This window comes from Trichogramma pretiosum, unplaced genomic scaffold (assembly GCF_000599845.2).
Source record: "Trichogramma pretiosum strain Unisexual culture from Peru unplaced genomic scaffold, Tpre_2.0 scaffold12, whole genome shotgun sequence".
NCBI lineage: Eukaryota > Metazoa > Arthropoda > Insecta > Hymenoptera > Trichogrammatidae > Trichogramma > Trichogramma pretiosum.
The window spans coordinates 1,302,328-1,321,131 of NW_019641690.1; the positions used below are offsets into that span (position 1 = coordinate 1,302,328).

Here is an 18,804-nt window from a genome sequence, read left to right on the forward strand (position 1 = left end):
TCGTTCGCCATAAAGTGAACGTGGAAGTTTTGATAATTATCGGAGAGTATTTGGCGACTTTTGGCAATATAAATGCTTTGCTTGGCAGCCCTTGATACTGCGCTTTACACCAATATAGAACTGTACAAGCTGAAATTATCTCTAATCCACTTAATCCTTGCCATGCGTAGTGGGACGAGCTTTTATTTATTTTGTACTTAGACGAGGTGTAATCAAGTACTCGAGATATGGCTGGAAGCTGCGAAGTCATAAATCCAAGAGCAGGCGGTGGTGGTGGCGGCGACGACGTCAATTAGTATACGGATCAACGAGTAAACGAGTGGCGAGTGAGCGAGAGAGAGAGAGAGAAAGAAGAGTGCGAAGAAAAAAGGTCAGAAGCCCACGCCAGCGTCGCGTCGTCGTCTCATGACAGGATGCAACACAGCAGCAGCAGCGCGACTTCGCAATGCAGCGAGCTCGCACACATAGCGTTTGTATACGCGTGTTATATAGATGTGGAGGCGGTCAATGGGTATTATCCGCGCGTTGCAGCTCGTCGGCCGCAGCGGCTCTTCGAACGAGCTTGTCTACTTTGCTAGATGGAATTAACGTTCTCGCGCGCAGCAGCCGTTGGCGTGATTCGCGCGAGCAGCAATAAAGCAGCGCGCGTAGCTGCGGCCGCCGCCGCCGCGCACACGTTATTACGTCTTTGTGCGACTTTATTATATTATACTTTTATAATCCATTGTCTTTCCATCGATTATATTGGTCACGGTTCGCGCGTTAGCGTTTCCGAGCAAATGTCTTATTGTTGAACGGCAATCGAGTGCAAGTATAAGAGAGAGAGAGGTCACTGCTCGCTTAATTTAATTTTAATGCGCTGACTAAGAGAGCCAACTCCGAGTCGATTGAGTCGCAATGCATCGCGAGCCTGCGTGATATAGGTCCATTGATTCAATGATACAGAACTTTTCCAAAAGCCAGGGAACAAACGAAATTGACAGGGCCTCGAGAGTCTAACTGCCGTCGACGAGTCGCGACGCGTAATCGAATTAATATCGATCCTCGAGGCCAATAATACTCGGCTCGGCCGACGCATGTAGTCATGCCTCGAAATCTTTCAATAACAAAAACATCACTGGAGAAATCTCGCACGACGGGATCGATCGTCTGCTTGCGCTGTTAAGGACGACCCGATTGTATCCCATTAGTGATCTCTGGGACCTGCGACACGCGAGTAAACAGCGGCTGTATATCATAAAGAATAGACGCCGTATGCAGGGTCTGAGAATAAAATTATCTGCTAATCAGCCCGTAGCTGTCACTGGGATTAATGTGGCTTACATGACCAACGACCTTCGCCATGCGGCCAACTCTTATTTCTTATAATATGTATGTATGCGCGCATACCATCAGCGGCATTCACTTTTACGGACTCAAATCGAATGTAGAGCACAGTGCATGAAAACGATTTTATCACCGACTCACGAGCTCGCGAACCTACCAACGAGTACGAGCTGCACTGCCGCGGCTTTACTCGCGCGCATTATGAATTCGATCGCGTACATATATAGCGAAACATTAGTTCCTTTCTATCTTTTCATCCGCTTTTATATTATGTTGACGTGTCGAGCGAGAAACAAGTAGTCTTAAAAAGTAACAGTCGCAAGTGCAGGCATGAATTTATGTAGCTGATCGGAATTCCTCTGGAAAGTTTCAATATCTGCAACTTTTTTTTTTCTTCTTTTTCAAGTTTTTAATCGCAAAGATCGCTATCGTTTTCTACAATCGTTTAATGGCTTGGGATTTTCAGTTAATTGAAATCGACGAGGGTTGCAGAGAATTAGGTAATATTTTTGTTGATTTGTCACGATTGTTAGTAAACACGCAGAGTGACACGTAATGAAGCAATACATTTTTCATTTAAGTTGCAATTGAGCCTCGCGGAGAGCATGGGAGTAAGGTGGAGCATTGAGTAACAATAATTATGCTTTGGCTTACGGCGCGATCGAACGCATCCTACGCACTCGATAGACAATCGAGGGCATTACATAATGTAAAAATACTTTTTTCTTACTGACATTGAACTGCATAATCGTCTCTATGCTCAAATAAGTACTGCCAAGTATAACATGTGGTACCCACCTGTAACAAGAAAAAACAAGCAACTTTATTATCGTGCTTATTAAATTGCAGCCGGGGCCATTTTTAATATTACATTTCTTAATCTTCGATGATATCTTAAGAAGAGAGTTCATTATATTTTATAAGCAAAATATTGTTGTGGACGTAAGATTAAGCGAAACTGATCGGTAGCAGAGGGAATTATGGAATCGATACCGGATCTTCATTAATTCGCTTCGTAAAGCCTACAGTTATGCCTGTATAAAAATTGTAAAAGCCGCATCAATGTTAAATCTGTAAGTAACAGGCCGTAAGTCACATAATGCCAAGATTGCGTTCAGACAACGTAATAATGACTTCCGTGAACATGACAAATATGGAAAAATGATAAAAATTTGGTTAACCTTGGCAAAGTTGGCAACACTACAGTATTACGGCATCGGTGCTCGTACAGCGAGAGTAACAGTTGGGACTTGCAGAAGAGCGCGAGAAAATAATATCGTCGTTTTTCAATTTTTTCTTCTCCATCTGCGAGATTATGCGACTGGTAATGAATACGAGTGCGCTGCAAAAAATTGCGCGGGAGCCGAAGCTACAGATGCACATTAGTCGAACAGCGACGGCGGCGGCGGTGGCGGCTCGTCGAGGTTTACGCAAGTAGCTCTCTCGGGCTGAAACGGTCGATGTGGCAATAATGTATGGTTTTTCGTTCTCGCAGTGGCTGCGAAGTTTACCTGGGGGCCGCCGCAACATCGCCGTTATAAAACAACACACACAGACATGCACACGCAAGAAGCGATCGCGGGAGCCGCTTCCGATGACGTTGCAGCGGGCCGATGTGCACTGGCGAGGAAACTCGTTCGCGGTCGATAGTCGCGGCGCGTGCTACTCGCCGCATGTGCATGTGTGTCTACGTGTAAAATGTGTGCGCGCACTCGACTCGACGATGTGCACTGCAGCTGCTGCTCACCGCGTGCGGCTCTACTGCGAAGAAAGTCAGTGGGACGAGACGTTTATAAAAATATATGTAACCCGCACTCCACACGCTGCTGCTGTCCCATCACCCGTGTTGCATACGGAACGGGATACATTGCCTCTGCAGCTCGCTCTGTTTGCTCAACACGTGTGAGGCCACGAAGCGTCACAATTTTACTATATAATAGTCGTGACAAACTCGTGCCGATCCGAGTCAGGTATATAAAAATTTCAAACGGTTTACAGGGGCGGACCGATCAACGACTCTCGTTTTTAACGGAATTCATTTTACAAGAGGCTTTATTCAAATATAATAATGCATACCTAGTTGTTCATTTTATGACCCTACTTGTCTTATCGTTAAATTCTTATATTAAACTCGTAAATATCTTCGTTGCCGTTAGGATAATGGTCTATTACAAATTAGTAATTATAGCAACTTCGATCCACCAAAGCATTTACTAGTACTTTACTAGCATTTGTTAGTTAGACTCAATGCGCATGCTATTTTTTTTTTTTTTTTATTCAGATAACAATTACTGCATAGTTTTGAGCTCAAGAATCTTGTCTTATCTTGTAACCATACCAAGGCAATATTACAGACTACTGATGCCACGGCAAAGTAAAAACATTAATTAGAAAATTAATAGAAAAATTTATTGGCACATTAAGAGCATTTCTTGCGGTTCGTTCACGAGAAGTGCAGAGCCTGTGGACGGGCTACCGACGACACGCTCGGAAGGACGCAGGTTGTTGTCTTTCCATAAAAGCCTACTCGCGATCAATCGAGTATTCGATTGGACGACGCTTGAAACATCGATTTTCATGTAAAGAATTTTATAAAGAGAAAAACCATTTGAATAATTAATATGTTCATGATATATGTTGGTTGTTAATCGGCGAGACTGCGCTATTTTACCCGAGTAACTCCGTTATGTTTTTTTTTTGCTCTCGACAACGAGCGATAATTCTTCTAATGTGAAATTCCCCCTCCGTTCCAAAATGAACCAAGATGCTCACATTCCCTACTTACTTTTGCATAAAATTTACATTTACCTCGTTTTTTTTCTTGGCTGTCAACTTGCTTGCTGTTACAACGTAATATACTTCTGAAAGAACAATATTCCCAGGAGCCCAATAAAAACAATTTAAATGAAGGGTTCCTTGTACTAAATTTCGTCACGCATAAAAACTGTTCGTTTTTAATTTTTTCTCACGGAAATACGCTACGCAACAGGACTATGCAGTGTTAAAAAATACGGATACAAACGTTGTTCTTCGTCAGCATGTGCATATAATAGTTTGTACTGTTGAAGCACGACTTGAAATTTTTGCCAACTAATGTATTTAATAAAAAGCAAAAGTGGCATTGTATGGGTTTATCTTTGGTTACTTTTTTACTTTACTCAATTGTTTACAGATACTCATGGATGCAAACATGGTTGATTTTTTTAACCATTAGTTTTCTTCATTCGGCAATAGTTGAATTTAGTGATTGAAACTTAACGATTACTATAAAAACAGACTTTTAAAAGCACTGGATTTATTTATAAAAATATACATATTATATTTGTACGAATACATTTCGATGCATACGATGGTAAGACATCGACTGTGATTTATCAATATGTAATTGTGAAAAATAATTTCTGCTTTACCGACACTCTTTTAAGTTCTTAAGGTTATTACTTACTAAAAGAGACATGTAAATATTGAATACCATATTATAAGGCTTCCATATATTTTTCAACTTTTTTTTAAGTCATTTCAAATAACTATTCGAATTAATATAATAATACATGCATTATATATCAAATAACTAACGAGGTCTCAAAAAAATTCCAAAGTGAACTTTCTATTACTTTTGTTAAATTAAAATATAAAAATTGGAGCATTTTCGCTTATTTATGATTATGTACTCAATTTTTTTTAAAAATATTCTAAATATGAGCAAATGAATAGATACGAAAATTAGTGTCAACATCAATAAACGTAACTTCAAAAAACATTTGAGAATTTTAATTTTTCAGATCTTTTTAACAAAAGATACATTGCAAATATATCACACTCATTCGATAATGTGATCAGTAAACTGATAACAGATGATCGTATGTCAATAAATTACATCGTCAGTAAAAAGAGTTGAATTTACGAACTAGTAAACTCTGAAGTGACATCGCTGATCATTTAAACGTGATGAAGTAAAAGATTTGTAGTTTGATATTGACATAATTTGAACGATTAAAGATCAAATACTACTACAAGCTTAATTATATGACAGATACTTTCTATTGTTATTAAATTATTTTTAAAATCAATGCTTCGTTATAATGATACGTAATCATTTTTGACACGCAATTTAATAAATCCGAATTCAATGGAGTGCATATTCGTGTAACATTGACACACGAATTATTACAAAGAGATAATTTGGAATTTAAGGTCAATTTTTTGCGTATGACACTAATAGCTGTAGAGTCGATGAAAATTTTTTGCAAACTTCTGGATTACCTGTAAACAGCCCTGTTTCCCCGGATGATCATAAGAATGAAGCGACATGGATACCACAGAATATCGAGTAATCGGCACATCGAAACACTAACGGAGCGATCGACCTCGCGCACCGTCGCTGAATCGTGTTTTCTTCGTCTGCACTGAACTTTGACACTTCATAGGAAAAGAACGAGAGACTCGATGCGCGCGTTTCAGCCAAACACGATACACCATTTCACCGCTGCACTCAACACCAACTCGCGGATCGTTTCGGCGTCGATTTTCGCGCTCCTATCCGGCGCAACGTGACTTTTGTAAGTCACTCGGCAACTGACTTCGGTCACAAATTGAGCGAGATCGACAAAATATGTGCGCTTATGCCGATGTTATGCGAGACACACACAGGTGCGCCGAGGTGATATCGATGATGCGTGGCCGTGAAAACGATCAAAGGCCTATCACGACGAGCAGAAACAGATTCACAGCTAGATAGAGTACGTAGATAGATGAAGAGCAAAGGAGAGGACGAGAGGCAAAGATACGAGCTGATTCACATTTGCTACTTGCACATTTACACGAATTAAACACACGTATACGTGACATGAACGTCAACAAATGAAGAAATGAAAAGAATTTTAATATGCCAATGTGCTTCTGAATTTGATAAGAGTCAGCACTACGACTGCGGTAGGCGCTACGTACGCAATCGCTCCCCGACAAACTCCATTCTCACGTTGGCGACGATCGAGACGTTAGGTAAAACTTTTTTTCACTTGCATTATCGTGATCGTCGTTTAATTTGCATTCAAGACTTTTTGAATATTCATCATGAGTATAAACATAATCAACAGCCTATCAAGTTTTTGATATTAGTCTGCAATATTAGCTACTTGAATTTATATATTTTCTGTTTTATGCAACTAAAGCATAATAAATTGAAAAATACAGTTTATAGTAAAACCTGGAAATTGAAAAAAAGACTTTTTAAAAATTCTATATTATCGACTAAAGGTATAACAATTTTTATCCGAATTTTATTAAAAGTGAATACGATTGACATTGGTCAATATATTCTAGTTTTATGAAGAAATGTAAGCTTATATTTTATTATCTTATCTATCTATTTACACAATTCAATTTTTTACACCTGGTCTTTAGTATTCAAGATGAAAATAAAAAGTAATACTTTACAGCATATACCAATTTAGTGTGATGAAAAGTTGGTAGAAAAAACGTTAGCTTCCAGTAATAGCTTTAGAGATATTGTGAGCGAAGGTTAAAATGTATGAGACACGACTATCGTGGGAGATAATGTTGTTTGTGAATATAGATTAATACCAAGACACCGATGGATGGAAATAAGATACCTTCCGGCGATGACAAATATATTTAAGTAAATATCAGTGGTTTTTTATCCGAAACCAAAGAGATCAATATGTTTTTATCGATACGAGCACTTGATGTATATAAAATGGTCTATTTACGCTGTAATAAAAGTTTAAAAATATTAAAAAAAAAAATTGTTTTAATAAGTTATGATTTTTTCTGATTTATTCGTTTGAAAAGAAGCCAAGGTAATGAAGAGTATTTTGGAAAAGTTTCAAGTAATTAACAGCTGCATACGTAATTAAATTCCAAGTGCAATTCCTTACGTATGACACACGATAGAATAATCGAGCGATTGCAAAAATACGCCTCCAAAAACACCCTCTAGCGACTCCCCCTTTGAATGCAACTGGGTATGACTCATACCTGAACTAGTTAATTTAATGAGCAACGAACAGATGCGTAATTTTGTTGTGGCTTGTCTTAGTGATTCGTTCGGAGATGTATAGAAGCTTTATAACCCAAGGGATAAATAACAACGGAGGGCCCGGATAGGTGCTATCGATTATCTTTATTATACAAAAAGAGAAAAGAAAGAGAAAGCAAACAAAGAACGACAAAAGCTATTCGATTTATCCTTCGTACACAAAGTAATCGATAGATTTTTGTTCTTGTTCGCTGCTTATTATGACGTACTCATCTCTCATACGTATTAAAACGTATTGTTCTACTTTGTCTTGTATCGATTCGTATTATTCTCACTACTCACTCAAACTTATTTTGTCTCACTTAGCCCTATAACATCTGCTCGTTTTAATGATTCAATTTTCATTTTTATTTTAATGATTAATTGGCAGCTGATGTGCGACCGGAATTTCTTTCGCTTTAAAACAGGAATATATTAAAAGTTTTTTTTAACAAGGTTACAAGCACGCAGCAAAACATCGATTACTTTGCATCGAGTCTTTAGGAACCTTGGCATTACCGAACTTTCTGCTAATGTTGTGGCACTTGAGGCGGCAAAAGTTGCTCTTGAGGGCGCCAGCTGTCACACGAGCGTGTTCGCTCTAGCCGCTTCGAAACTGAACGAGCTCAAGCGAGAAAGTAACATTGGCGAAGGCGCGAGCCATTTAAATATACACGAGTCTAGACACCTTAGACTGATGGTATATTACTATTCATCTTCGGCTTTTTCAACTACCAATTTACCCTCTCACGTAACATTGTTTGCTTTTTCCTTGTATTAAAATTCAAAAAGATAATGGATTACTATCATAAAGGTTGAGGGTTTTTTTATGGAATTCAAATTGTACTACATGCTAGCATCCATTAGAAGATAAAGGAAATAAAAGGAGATAATTTATGAGGAAAAAGCGACTTTGCTGTGACTTTTTATCTTCTTTATGATACTTTTAGTACAAAGTAAAGGATACAAGAGTCAATTTTTAATTCAATACATTAAGATTGAAGTAGAAAGTAAGTAAAAGAAACTTTTTAATGCAAATGCATTTTAACTAGTGGTTTCAAATGTCAAATACTTCAAATGTCAAACAGCAATGTTATAACAATCGTTCTAAAATTAGCTGAGTAATTTTTTAACAAGTTGTTGCATATTACGTCAGTGATATTAAAAAAAAATTGACTGTCGAACGAACTATGGCATTCAGAAGTTTGCGAATTTTTCTCTGCATCGGGAACTTTTATTTGGATGTCGCCAACGCCCAACTTTGCAGACGCCAATGTATTTTATTTTTACCACTATAAGTCTAAGTTCGCAGAAGATATAAAGCTTCCTTGAGACTTTTTTTTTGTCTTTTTTTACTTAGGCAAGCCATAAGACATTACGTTTTCGAGCTTCACATTACGTGTTGTGGTTTATTTTTCGTCTGTGTTACTCATTAGTAATCGAAACTAGCCAAGGGTTGAAATAGGTTGCCCGTAAAAATATGAAGTTATTTGATAAGTGATGTAGTACTTTTGTAAATACTTGTTTTGTTACAAAAGCAATATTTTTGTTTTGAATAGGCGCGACAGTAGATTCTTAACACAAAGTATCGATGATTCATGGATTTATATATTCTGATCACAATCTTGAACGTTGCTATACATACACATGCAAGGTTTATATGCAGTTTTATGGAAACTCGCGTATGTCGGCTCTTATTTACGAGCCAATAAAGGGTCCACTACTCATGCAATTTCCTGCTCAGCACTTGCGTTGCATGACATGCCTTCAAAAATGGAAAAATATCTTGCTGATATTTATTTAATAGACTTTCTTGGCAACGTCGATGAAATTCATAATGGGGCTAATACATCATAGCGTGTGTACGAGAAACTATATACAAGCACCACACGACGAGCTAGAATGTCTATTAGCAAGACTACTGGCTATTTTTCAACCGAATGATCGTTTGGCAGAGAAATGTATGTTTTTCAAAATAAAGTTTCATCTGTATCATTTGTTTCCTCGTTTACGAGATGGTTGAGTAGTTTATCTCAACCTGAGTCAAGCTGAGTCACTGCAGTAATGTAAGATCTCTGCAAAAGCGGCAGCAGCGCACCTGTACTACGGCAACAAGATTTACTTTGGAAGCTGCTCGGCGTCTACCGGCACGCAACTAATACTGGATGAACAGCTACATACAGGCGCAAAATTCTAATTTAAGTTACTACCAGTACTTATTAATAAAAGTTATAATATACTGTAATGCACATTTTCGAATGCAATTACTGATTTAAGTAAACAGTATCCAAAAGTGAGTATTTAAAATGAATGATGATGAATGTGGAATTGAAATTTTCACTGAATTAACTTCTACGATTAACAGCGAATTGGCTGGTTGCTCGGGCTGTGAAGTAAATTAAATGTAATGAACGTCGAGTTAAAATATAGTATACTACTTTTCATCGGAAAATCGCCAGTGAGCTATTCAATCATGAGCGACGATCAATTTGAAATAACTTCTCTCATCCAAATGTGCTCCGAAGCCTTATCAGGCTATCCGGCAAAAGGTCATCACTCCTCTGTGTATGTGTCTGTGCATGCTTGCGAGTGTATTGATCGGACACCAATTTCAATCTCATCATCATTGTTTGTACGTAGAGAGTACACGTCTATATATAGCACTTGTATACGGTATACCGATGTACATAGCGCTAAAATATCGATTGCTAGAGAACAGAAAAAAAGAAGCACGAGAAAAAGCAGTAGCAGTAGCAGCCTCGGTGGCAGGTTTACACACCCTCAATTGCAAAAAAAAGAAACAGAAACTAAGAAAAAGTATACCTCCTGACCGAGGTTGCGACTTCCCCATTTTTCGTAGACAAACTTTCATGGGGATAGAAAAAGCTCTAAGAGCTGCGTAGGAGCAAGTGCACGTGTCAAATATATTACGCATGAATATAGATAAACAGTTCTGTTTTGGTAAAAGCCGTGTTATATGACCAGGGATTTACATTATGAGAAAGAGAGAAGTAAAGCGCAGTGTGTATGTATGTATGTATGTCTGTATGTATGCAGCAAGCACACGCACACGTATACAAGGCAAAGCTAGCGACGCGACGAGCTTCGTCGGGGGCCCGATCAATATAACACCATGGACCTCTCCCCTGTGTAGCGTATATATAAGCACCGACGGCGCTCGCACAGCGCGCTACGGTGCTGCTGCTGCTACTTTCTACATATATATATATAGACACCCCTTCGATGTGTATATGCGCGTGTACCCATGTATAGCTATATGTTTATATTCATCCAACAGGCTGCGCAGTCTGGCATCCGACGTGTGCTTTATACCGTCAAATCAAGGGGACAGAAAAAGAAAATGAGTTTAGCCTCGAAGGAAGAGTGTTTCTACCTCTGTATAGCGTGCTACCGCCGCTGCGCTCTGCTCTATACTGCCACTGACGTTATATTTTGCGAGTGCAAATAGCGATATACGTGTGCGAGCGAGCGAGCATCAAGCAGTGCGAGTACGAGGGGTTGGAACTAGACTCGACGAGCGATCGCAAGATCCTACGCCCAAACTATAACTTCGAGTTTGCCGCTGCCGTGTCGCCGAGCTTGTCGTTTGCAATTCCACGCTTATAAATACTTTTTCTTCGATAACGCGTAGATTTTAATGAACCTCTACGGTCGAGACAAATTTATTTTTTCCTTTTCATCTTGGGATAGGCTTCTTACGAGCTTGATGCGATTTATGAAATCACAATCCTTAGATTCATTTTTTAATCATTTTTTTTTGCCTTCATCTGCTTGAATGCGTTTATTTTAATTTTGATGATTATACGAAAATCGTGTAAAGATGATATTAATTATTTATGCAAATAAATGATACCTTTTCGGCTTTGAAGAAATCATTAGTGTAATTTCAGTAAGTAAAAGTATCTCCAACTTGAATCTCTTTGGACAGAAAAGCAAAGACATGCGGACGGTCGGTGCTGGATACATAAGAGAAGGACTATTCCATAGAAAATCAGCTCGGAAAAGAAAAGGTAAAGAGGCTGCGGGCTTGACTGTGTCACATGCAAGCACACGAGCAGAGATACTTTGGTGCATGAAAAAACGTATAAGGGCAAGCATGCGATGCAAGGCAGGGCACAAGGCAGGGCACAAGGCAGGGCTCAGGGCAGGGCAGTGTAGAGTAGGCACAGTGTGTCACTGTAGGACGTATAAATACCCTCGAAAATGAAAGTGCAGAGGGGGAGCGCAGCGCGACGCTGCCATAGCAGCAGCGATTTCCAAGGGCTGCAAGAACTGCCCGCGCTGCGAGTTTTTTTCCGACCTAGGGTTGCTCGGCGGAGTAATGCGTCCCTCGATTTCCTCGTTCGATTCTCTATATCTGGCTTTCTTTCGACTATAACGACTCCCCTTCGCAACGACTCGAGCTGCGGAGGTTCTCGTACTCCTCGTCGTCGGGTGCACGCGGCATTAGTGGCAGCAGCAGCAGCAGCAGCAGCGGTGGCGCAGCAACAGTAGCCCCCAGTCACGGAGAAACTCGCGCTGAATTTCTCATTCGAGTGCGTGTCTGCAGCCAAAGTATACGTTGCTCTGCTCTAGTTGAATTAGCAATATCTCTTAGATTTCGAATTCGATGTACGTCTATAAAGCGTGTCTGACACACCATGCGTGCCAATATATAGCTGCAAATCGCACTTTCATGGCTTCGAAATTCCATCCAAACAACTGTAAGCAAAAGCTGCCGCATACTACTTACGCTTAACCAGACCTTACTCGGCCATAATAATTGCCATTGATATACCAATAATTAAACGACCGAAAGGCTTTTTAAATGGATTCACTTCGATTTTCACGCGTTATTTCTCCGCACACTTGCCAAGAACAATGAGTCATACCTTTCACAGGCTCGACTGCTTCGATGTAATCTAATACGAGTATCGTTTGCCATTACACGTATAATATAAGTTTATCGTTCAGCTTGCTGTAATGCGTAATACGCGAAACGACTGCGGACGATTGACTACTGCAGCGCGAGTTTTCATGTCGCTTTTATAAGCAGATTATGCTTTTATCGTCAAAAAACGTCTTGCAGATCGGATAAATTCCTGACCAATGGTACGCATAAGCTCTGTCTTTTTCGCTCGATGTGCCTAGCTGTGTAGTGTAGCTTTCCAGGCGAATTGAGGTCGAGCTTCGAGCATTAGACGTTGACATTGACCTTTTTCCTATCCAACACGTGCTTCGACCGCGAATCCTCCGAAATTTCACGGTCTCTTCGTTCGGCTCTTGGCAGCGCATCAAATATTATTTGAACTTTTTTTTTTACTATTGCTCAAAGCCTTGCTCCGCTGAATTTGCAGTTGAATAAATACGTCGAGCCCGTGGTAGAGCTCTATGCAGAGGTAATAATATACAAATGCTGCGAGGGTCTGGAACGTGCGGGGTATAACTAACGCTGCCGTTTTCAGACGGAATCGAAGTTACTCCCTAACCATATTTCAAGCCTCGATTGGGGAATACTATTAAAGGATGATAAGCGGTTACAAATATCACCTGCTGAATAGGGAAGCCCTAGCTTTAGTCAGGTAATCATTTAAGGTCACAATTAGGCTGGTCCTTTCAACACCCAATAAAAAGATGGCAAGCGTATCGATCTGCTCTACTTGTCGAATTATCTTAAATATTTTGTTACAAGACGGCTAAAAGACTCAAAGTTATAACCGATTTCAAATTTGTTCAAAACATCAAAAGTCGATAATAAATACATCAAAATTTTCTCATCAACTAAAGCGTGACACAAGATACATTGACAAAAATAGAGAAAAAAAAATTGACGTATTTAGATAAACTTTATTGGTAGCACGCCGCTGAGGTATCTCTACAAAGTAGCAGCCTTAGATACAGTAGATTTATACGTGTCTGGCTTCCCCCTCTCCGCGCCAACTATCTGGACTATGTATAGCTTTCAAAACACCACCCACGCGAGGCAGCGCTCCCTCGCAGTAGCAATCAATAGCCCAACTGCGACGATGTTGCACTCGAGTTGTACACATGCAGGTGTAATTCATTACACTTTGTGTCTGTATTTGCACGTGCTCTCGAGGGGTTGACTGTAAAGAAGCCACTTGCCCTCTCTTTTATTGAACATAGCGGTAAACTACGAAAGAAAAACTTTATACGAGGCGTTCAACTAAATTTTTGATTATTGCAAATAAAATAAAGTAATTGGGTTTAAAAAAGTGTATATATACATTAAATAGATTTACATTTATACATCTTATGATTTATAAACAACATATATTACTATGACAATGATAACAATATTATATTATATAAATAAACTTTGTAAGTTGAATACATTGAAGCACATTCAGTGATTGAACAAAAAATAATCAAACTGAAATACTTTACTAAAGTTCTTAGAGGTTATCTTCTTCAAAGGCTAAATGCTGATTTTACAATAAAATACTTCAAATTTTTAATAGAAATGCGTATTCCAAATAAAACAATTTATCAAGCATCGAGTAATTAAGCAATTTCGCTCAACTATCTGAACTATGCTGTCTATTATTGTGCAAGTTATTCGTGCGTTCGTTCATTGCTAAAGTATGGATCGAGCTTGGATTCGACTCGTGCATATGGTCTAATCTATTCAATTCTGTTGTTTGAAAAGACGTCGATTTGCTGCTACTTTTTTCCGTTCTAACCGGTTTGGTGATAGCTTTTATATTGATGACGAATTTGAATTCTGCCACGAAAGCTTCCCAGGGTGTAAGTTTTTCATCCACCGCGACTTTGCGAACGTTCCACAAAAATTCCGCGATTGCTATTCCAAAGGATATGAGAGCTCCAAACATGAGCACAAGAAACACACCACCTACGTGGGGCATACCGAGCTCGTTTGAGTTGGCGGGTTCATCCGAAGCATCGTCGCATTTTCCTCCGCCCATGTCTTTCCACCACTTTTGCTTCAACTGCTGTAGCTCACCTTTTTCTTGTAAATGCAAAATTGCCGTACTTATCATGGTACGATATGGTGAATTTGGAGGCATAGCTATTCCGTAACCTTTGTTATCCAGTAGATTCCCAACCATCTGAAGTTCGCAGTGCCTTTCGATTTGATATTCAATGGAAGTGGATTCCATGAAAAATGCATACTTCCGCTTGCCTTTGATTACACGATCCACTCCTTCGTCGTTGGTTTTGGTAAAAACTGACGGTTTCGCATCAGCCATTGTGTTAAATATACGCTGGTATAATGAAGTATTGGAATTTTTGAAAAATGAATATGTTGATCCATCTTTTAAAGCTCCATAAGATATTTTAGTTTGTTTAGCAAGATCTTCAACATCGTTAATGGAATCTTCCATTTTGACAGCAGTCAGAAAAGCAGCTAAATTGGCAGTGTAACTTGACACCATAATGAGGACAAAAAAGTACCACATTCCTGTTAACATTCGAATCGATGGAGTTCTTGGGAGTACGTCACTTCCCTGTTGCATAAGAGATCCCATCGTTAACCAGAAGGAATTCATCAAGGTAAAATTATTTTCAAGTTCTTCTGGATCAGGATTGCAAGGATGAGGGTTGACCCATTCACCAGGTGCGATTCTAGCTTGCAAAAATAACATAAGCGAAACAATTAAGTATGCAGTAGCCATATACATCCAAACTTCGATTGAAAGTGGAGACATGAATGAAAAAAGCTCTGGTACGACTTTTTCAGGTTTGCTGAAGATAATACTTATTCCTAAATTTAAAAATGGAGCAGTGAAATCAACAGCACTTTGTCTTTCAGATGTTATGGTCAAATCGCAGATTGCCAGATCGGCTTTATGCTCCAATAACTGCTTAATTAGGCCGTTCCATTGCTTAGTTTGAGGATTTAGCGAGCCGTAATTACCATCGGGAACGATTTGGAATTCACACCGTATCCCTAAAAATTCTTCTATTTTGGCAATTAGGTCGATACAATAGCCTTCAAATTTTCTGTCTCCAATAACACGTCCTCTTGGAGTTTCATCGTCAACAGGCGTCACATACGGTGGACCTATTCTTGTCGTCACTCTGAATATTTTACTTTTAGCAGCTTCACTCAAGGTATCATTGATTTCTTTTTCGTTCCGATGTAGAACTAACTCTCCATTTTTCCATTGTCCTACAGTGGTTTTACGACCTGCCTGTACATTTAAAATGTCAAATTCAAATTCCCGATCTCCTATTTCATTAAACGTCATCAAACCGGTTTTCCTTCCAAGTCGAGTCTTTTTTAGAAAGTACGATGTTATATTTTGTCCAAATTTGTATTTATTTTTTCCATAACAAGAAAGTGACTTTGGTCGTAGGTCCACGTTACGTTTAGAGAAAGACATATCCTGGTATAAATTTATTAAAGCATCGTTAAATGCAAAAACTGAATCGTATAAGAGAGCAGCCTCCACCGATATTTTTTTAGATTCATCTTGAATGAATTTGAATTGGGTTATATTGGCCACTGAACTTTTAGATATATACAGATTCATATCTTCCAGCGAAGAATCTAAATTCACAATAAAAGACATGAAATAATCACTCATCACACCCATTTTATTCATTGTATTTAGCAAGGTTCCTAAATTTTCACTTTCAATATCAATGAGTAAACTTGATTGAGAAGATACTTGAATTTTTTTCACTAGACTCTCGTAGGTATAAGTAATTTCTTTTTCAGTCATTTTTTTAATCGAATGCAGAGGAGGCAATTCCCTTATAGTGATTGGATAATCTCCTCTCCCACGCAATGCAAGCGTATCGTGAATTCTCGATATGGTATCGACCGTTTGGTAAATGTACGTATAAGATTGCCACGTCATCTGCTTAACAACTTCTGCAATTGCTTTTTGAAATTCAATTCTTCCAGGGTACACGTTGATACTGGGATGTGGTGTCTCGTCAGTTTCTCTTGAACGATAACTAAATTCTATGTGTGGAACATCAAATTGAGATACGATGTTGGACACTATTTCTCGTGTCAAATGAAATTTTGGTCCAAAAATAGCCGCGATTCCTTCTTGCATTAATTCGCATACTATCTTGCCGGTCAAATACCCATCGTGTTCAACATTCACTTTTTTTATTGGTTTCAATTTGAAGTAATGATTTTGTTCATTTTCCAAGTCTTGCAAAGCTTCGTCAAAAGCTTGCTCTAATTCATCGTCACCTTTATGAAAAATAACACCGATAGGTATTTCTTGCACATAATATTCTGATGATATGAATGGTATCAAAAACACGGACACGAAAAATACAATTTTCCAAATTTTAGCTGTTCTTGGTGCACTCGCCATTTTCAAATAATGAACGATATAAATAAATATATTTTAAAAATAGTTCAGCTTACTGATAGTGGAAGACTTTTAACCCATTCATGTAAATATTAGTACCCACCTGAAACAAAAAGAAACAAACATATTTTAATATATTTTTAGCCACGTTGTAACAGAAGATGTCAGATGATCAATTTATATTGTGTGACTTTTTCGAATACAATTTACATTTTTGGTAAACAATTTTTCTTTAAAATATAAAATCAATAATCGGTTGTTCTAGATATTAAATAAATGTTGCTTTTCATGAGTGTATATTGCTCAATGTTTTTCTGTAACTTCAGAACGGCAGGTCAAAGTTTTTAAAAGTATAAAAAGAAAAACGAAAAGTAAGTTAAGTACTAAAAAAACAAAAGTGGAAAAGAGACATTCATGTTTGAAATAAAGTTCGTGATACTAACGAATTATTTTAATAACATAAATTCAAAAAAGTGCAACTGAGAAACTATATCGAATCTCAAGTCCTTCATATAATTTTTATTAAATTTTACGACTTGCGATGCAAGTAAATGTTCTTATTCGTTTATCGGATTTTTCATAGATTATTTTCTGCTTGACTCGGTAAGCTCATAAATATAGAATTTGAAAGAATAATATATAAGTGAAATACGCTCGCGGAAGCGTTCATGTTCATTTTAAACTATTCTACAAATAAGTTAAGTTTCAGATTTAGAAGCTACTCGATATTAAAAGGTCGGATACCAACTCAAGCACAGTCGTAACCGAAGATCGGACCTATAATGAAAATTTCAAAAGATGAGTGCACTAGCTAGTAAGAGTCGCAATTAGGGTGGTTCGAGACTATTCTTTGATAGAGCGAGAATAGATGTAAATCATTGAAAGCCAAGCACGCCTCGCATCTCATCACGAGTGCTCAAAGGCCGGAAACAAACATCACTCACAATAGACCCAGAGCGAGATAGAGAGAGAAAGAGAGAGAGAGGACAAGACAGGTGGCGGCTGCGGGTCGACGAATAGTTGCGCAAAAGCGTAACGGGCATGCACTAGCCGTGCAGCGTAAGACAGCAATACCCACACACGTACAGAGTGCTGCGGTTGCGGATCTGTCTTTCAGAAGAGGCAGTCATAAAGCGACGCGGGCACGCGCAAGCTGCATAAAAAAACACTCACACACACACAGACGGAACAGAGACGACACTGCTGGAACGAGACACATCGGAAGTACGTACCGTTATCGTGATCCGGTGTGGAGCACGGCGGCAATGGCAATGCCTCCCTCGCGAGCAGCGTAACAATCAGTGGCCGCGACAGCGAGCGAGCTTTCACGAGCAGAAGCAACAGCGGCCTGACACCATCTGCTTTCGGCCATATCTCGCGGCGCCGCTTGCATTTACGCTCGATGCTGTCGTCTACCTCGTCGTCGTCTTGCTTGGCTTTTCTATTAATAAAAAGAGCCAAAAGCAACGGCGCTTATGGTGGGGCAGAGCAGAGCTAGTTGCTCGCACACACGTGCACACACACTCGCGGACACAAGCGCGTACACGTCACAAGCACTCGCACACACGTACACGCAGGCTGCTGCTGCCGTAAACACTAGGCTCGAGCGAACGAGCTGCGAGCTTGCAAGCTTGCAAGCTCCCCGTACTACGTCCACACACACACACACACACACACACACAGGCGTGCGGCCGCGTACGCTGACTTTTGCTCTAGTGAGCGTGATAGCTCGCAACTGCACGGAAACGGACAGCTCGACGTGAATAGGACGACGTCGAAGAGGTATACTAGCGAGCTTCGCGTCGGGAACTCGCTGCCGGAGGACAAAGACGAGATGAAAGCGCCGCCAGCGCGCAGCTGAGACAGCGTCGTGCGTCGGAGTCCTCGGCTAGCTCATTGCGCGCGCCCTTCTCGCCGATAGCTATACATGTATACATATATATTTCGAGCCAGCGCCACCACCGTGCCGTACTCCCCTATCTGCTCTCATCTCGCCAGTCGCCGCCTTCTAACCTTCCATCCCGCTCGCCACCCCGTCCAGAGCTAGCAGCGCCCGCTTGCCATGGAGGCTGCTGCTGCGTGCACTATGCCTGGCTATCTCGCTCTCTCTCCCTCGCTTCC

At 39.6% G+C, this 18,804-nt stretch overlaps 1 protein-coding gene across 3 annotated transcripts in view; it reads right to left on the bottom strand.

Annotated features, from left to right (window-relative positions):
* LOC106649871 (IQ motif and SEC7 domain-containing protein 1) overlaps positions 1–18,804 on the bottom strand; it is an 83,884-nt gene that overhangs the window by 49,084 nt on the left and 15,996 nt on the right. Inside the window, exon 1 of one of the 3 annotated variants that reach the window (XM_014367567.2) lies at positions 17,916–18,219. The exons of 1 other annotated variant lie outside the window; for it this stretch is intronic. Coding sequence is in view for 1 of the 2 variants with exons in the window: in XM_014367565.2 (XP_014223051.1) it covers positions 5,590–5,669 (80 nt within the window). In the remaining variant the exon portion in view is untranslated. Of the gene's footprint in view, positions 1–5,589; positions 6,230–17,915; positions 18,220–18,804 lie in introns of those variants that run through there. One more of the 3 variants, XM_014367565.2, reaches the window with a different exon arrangement.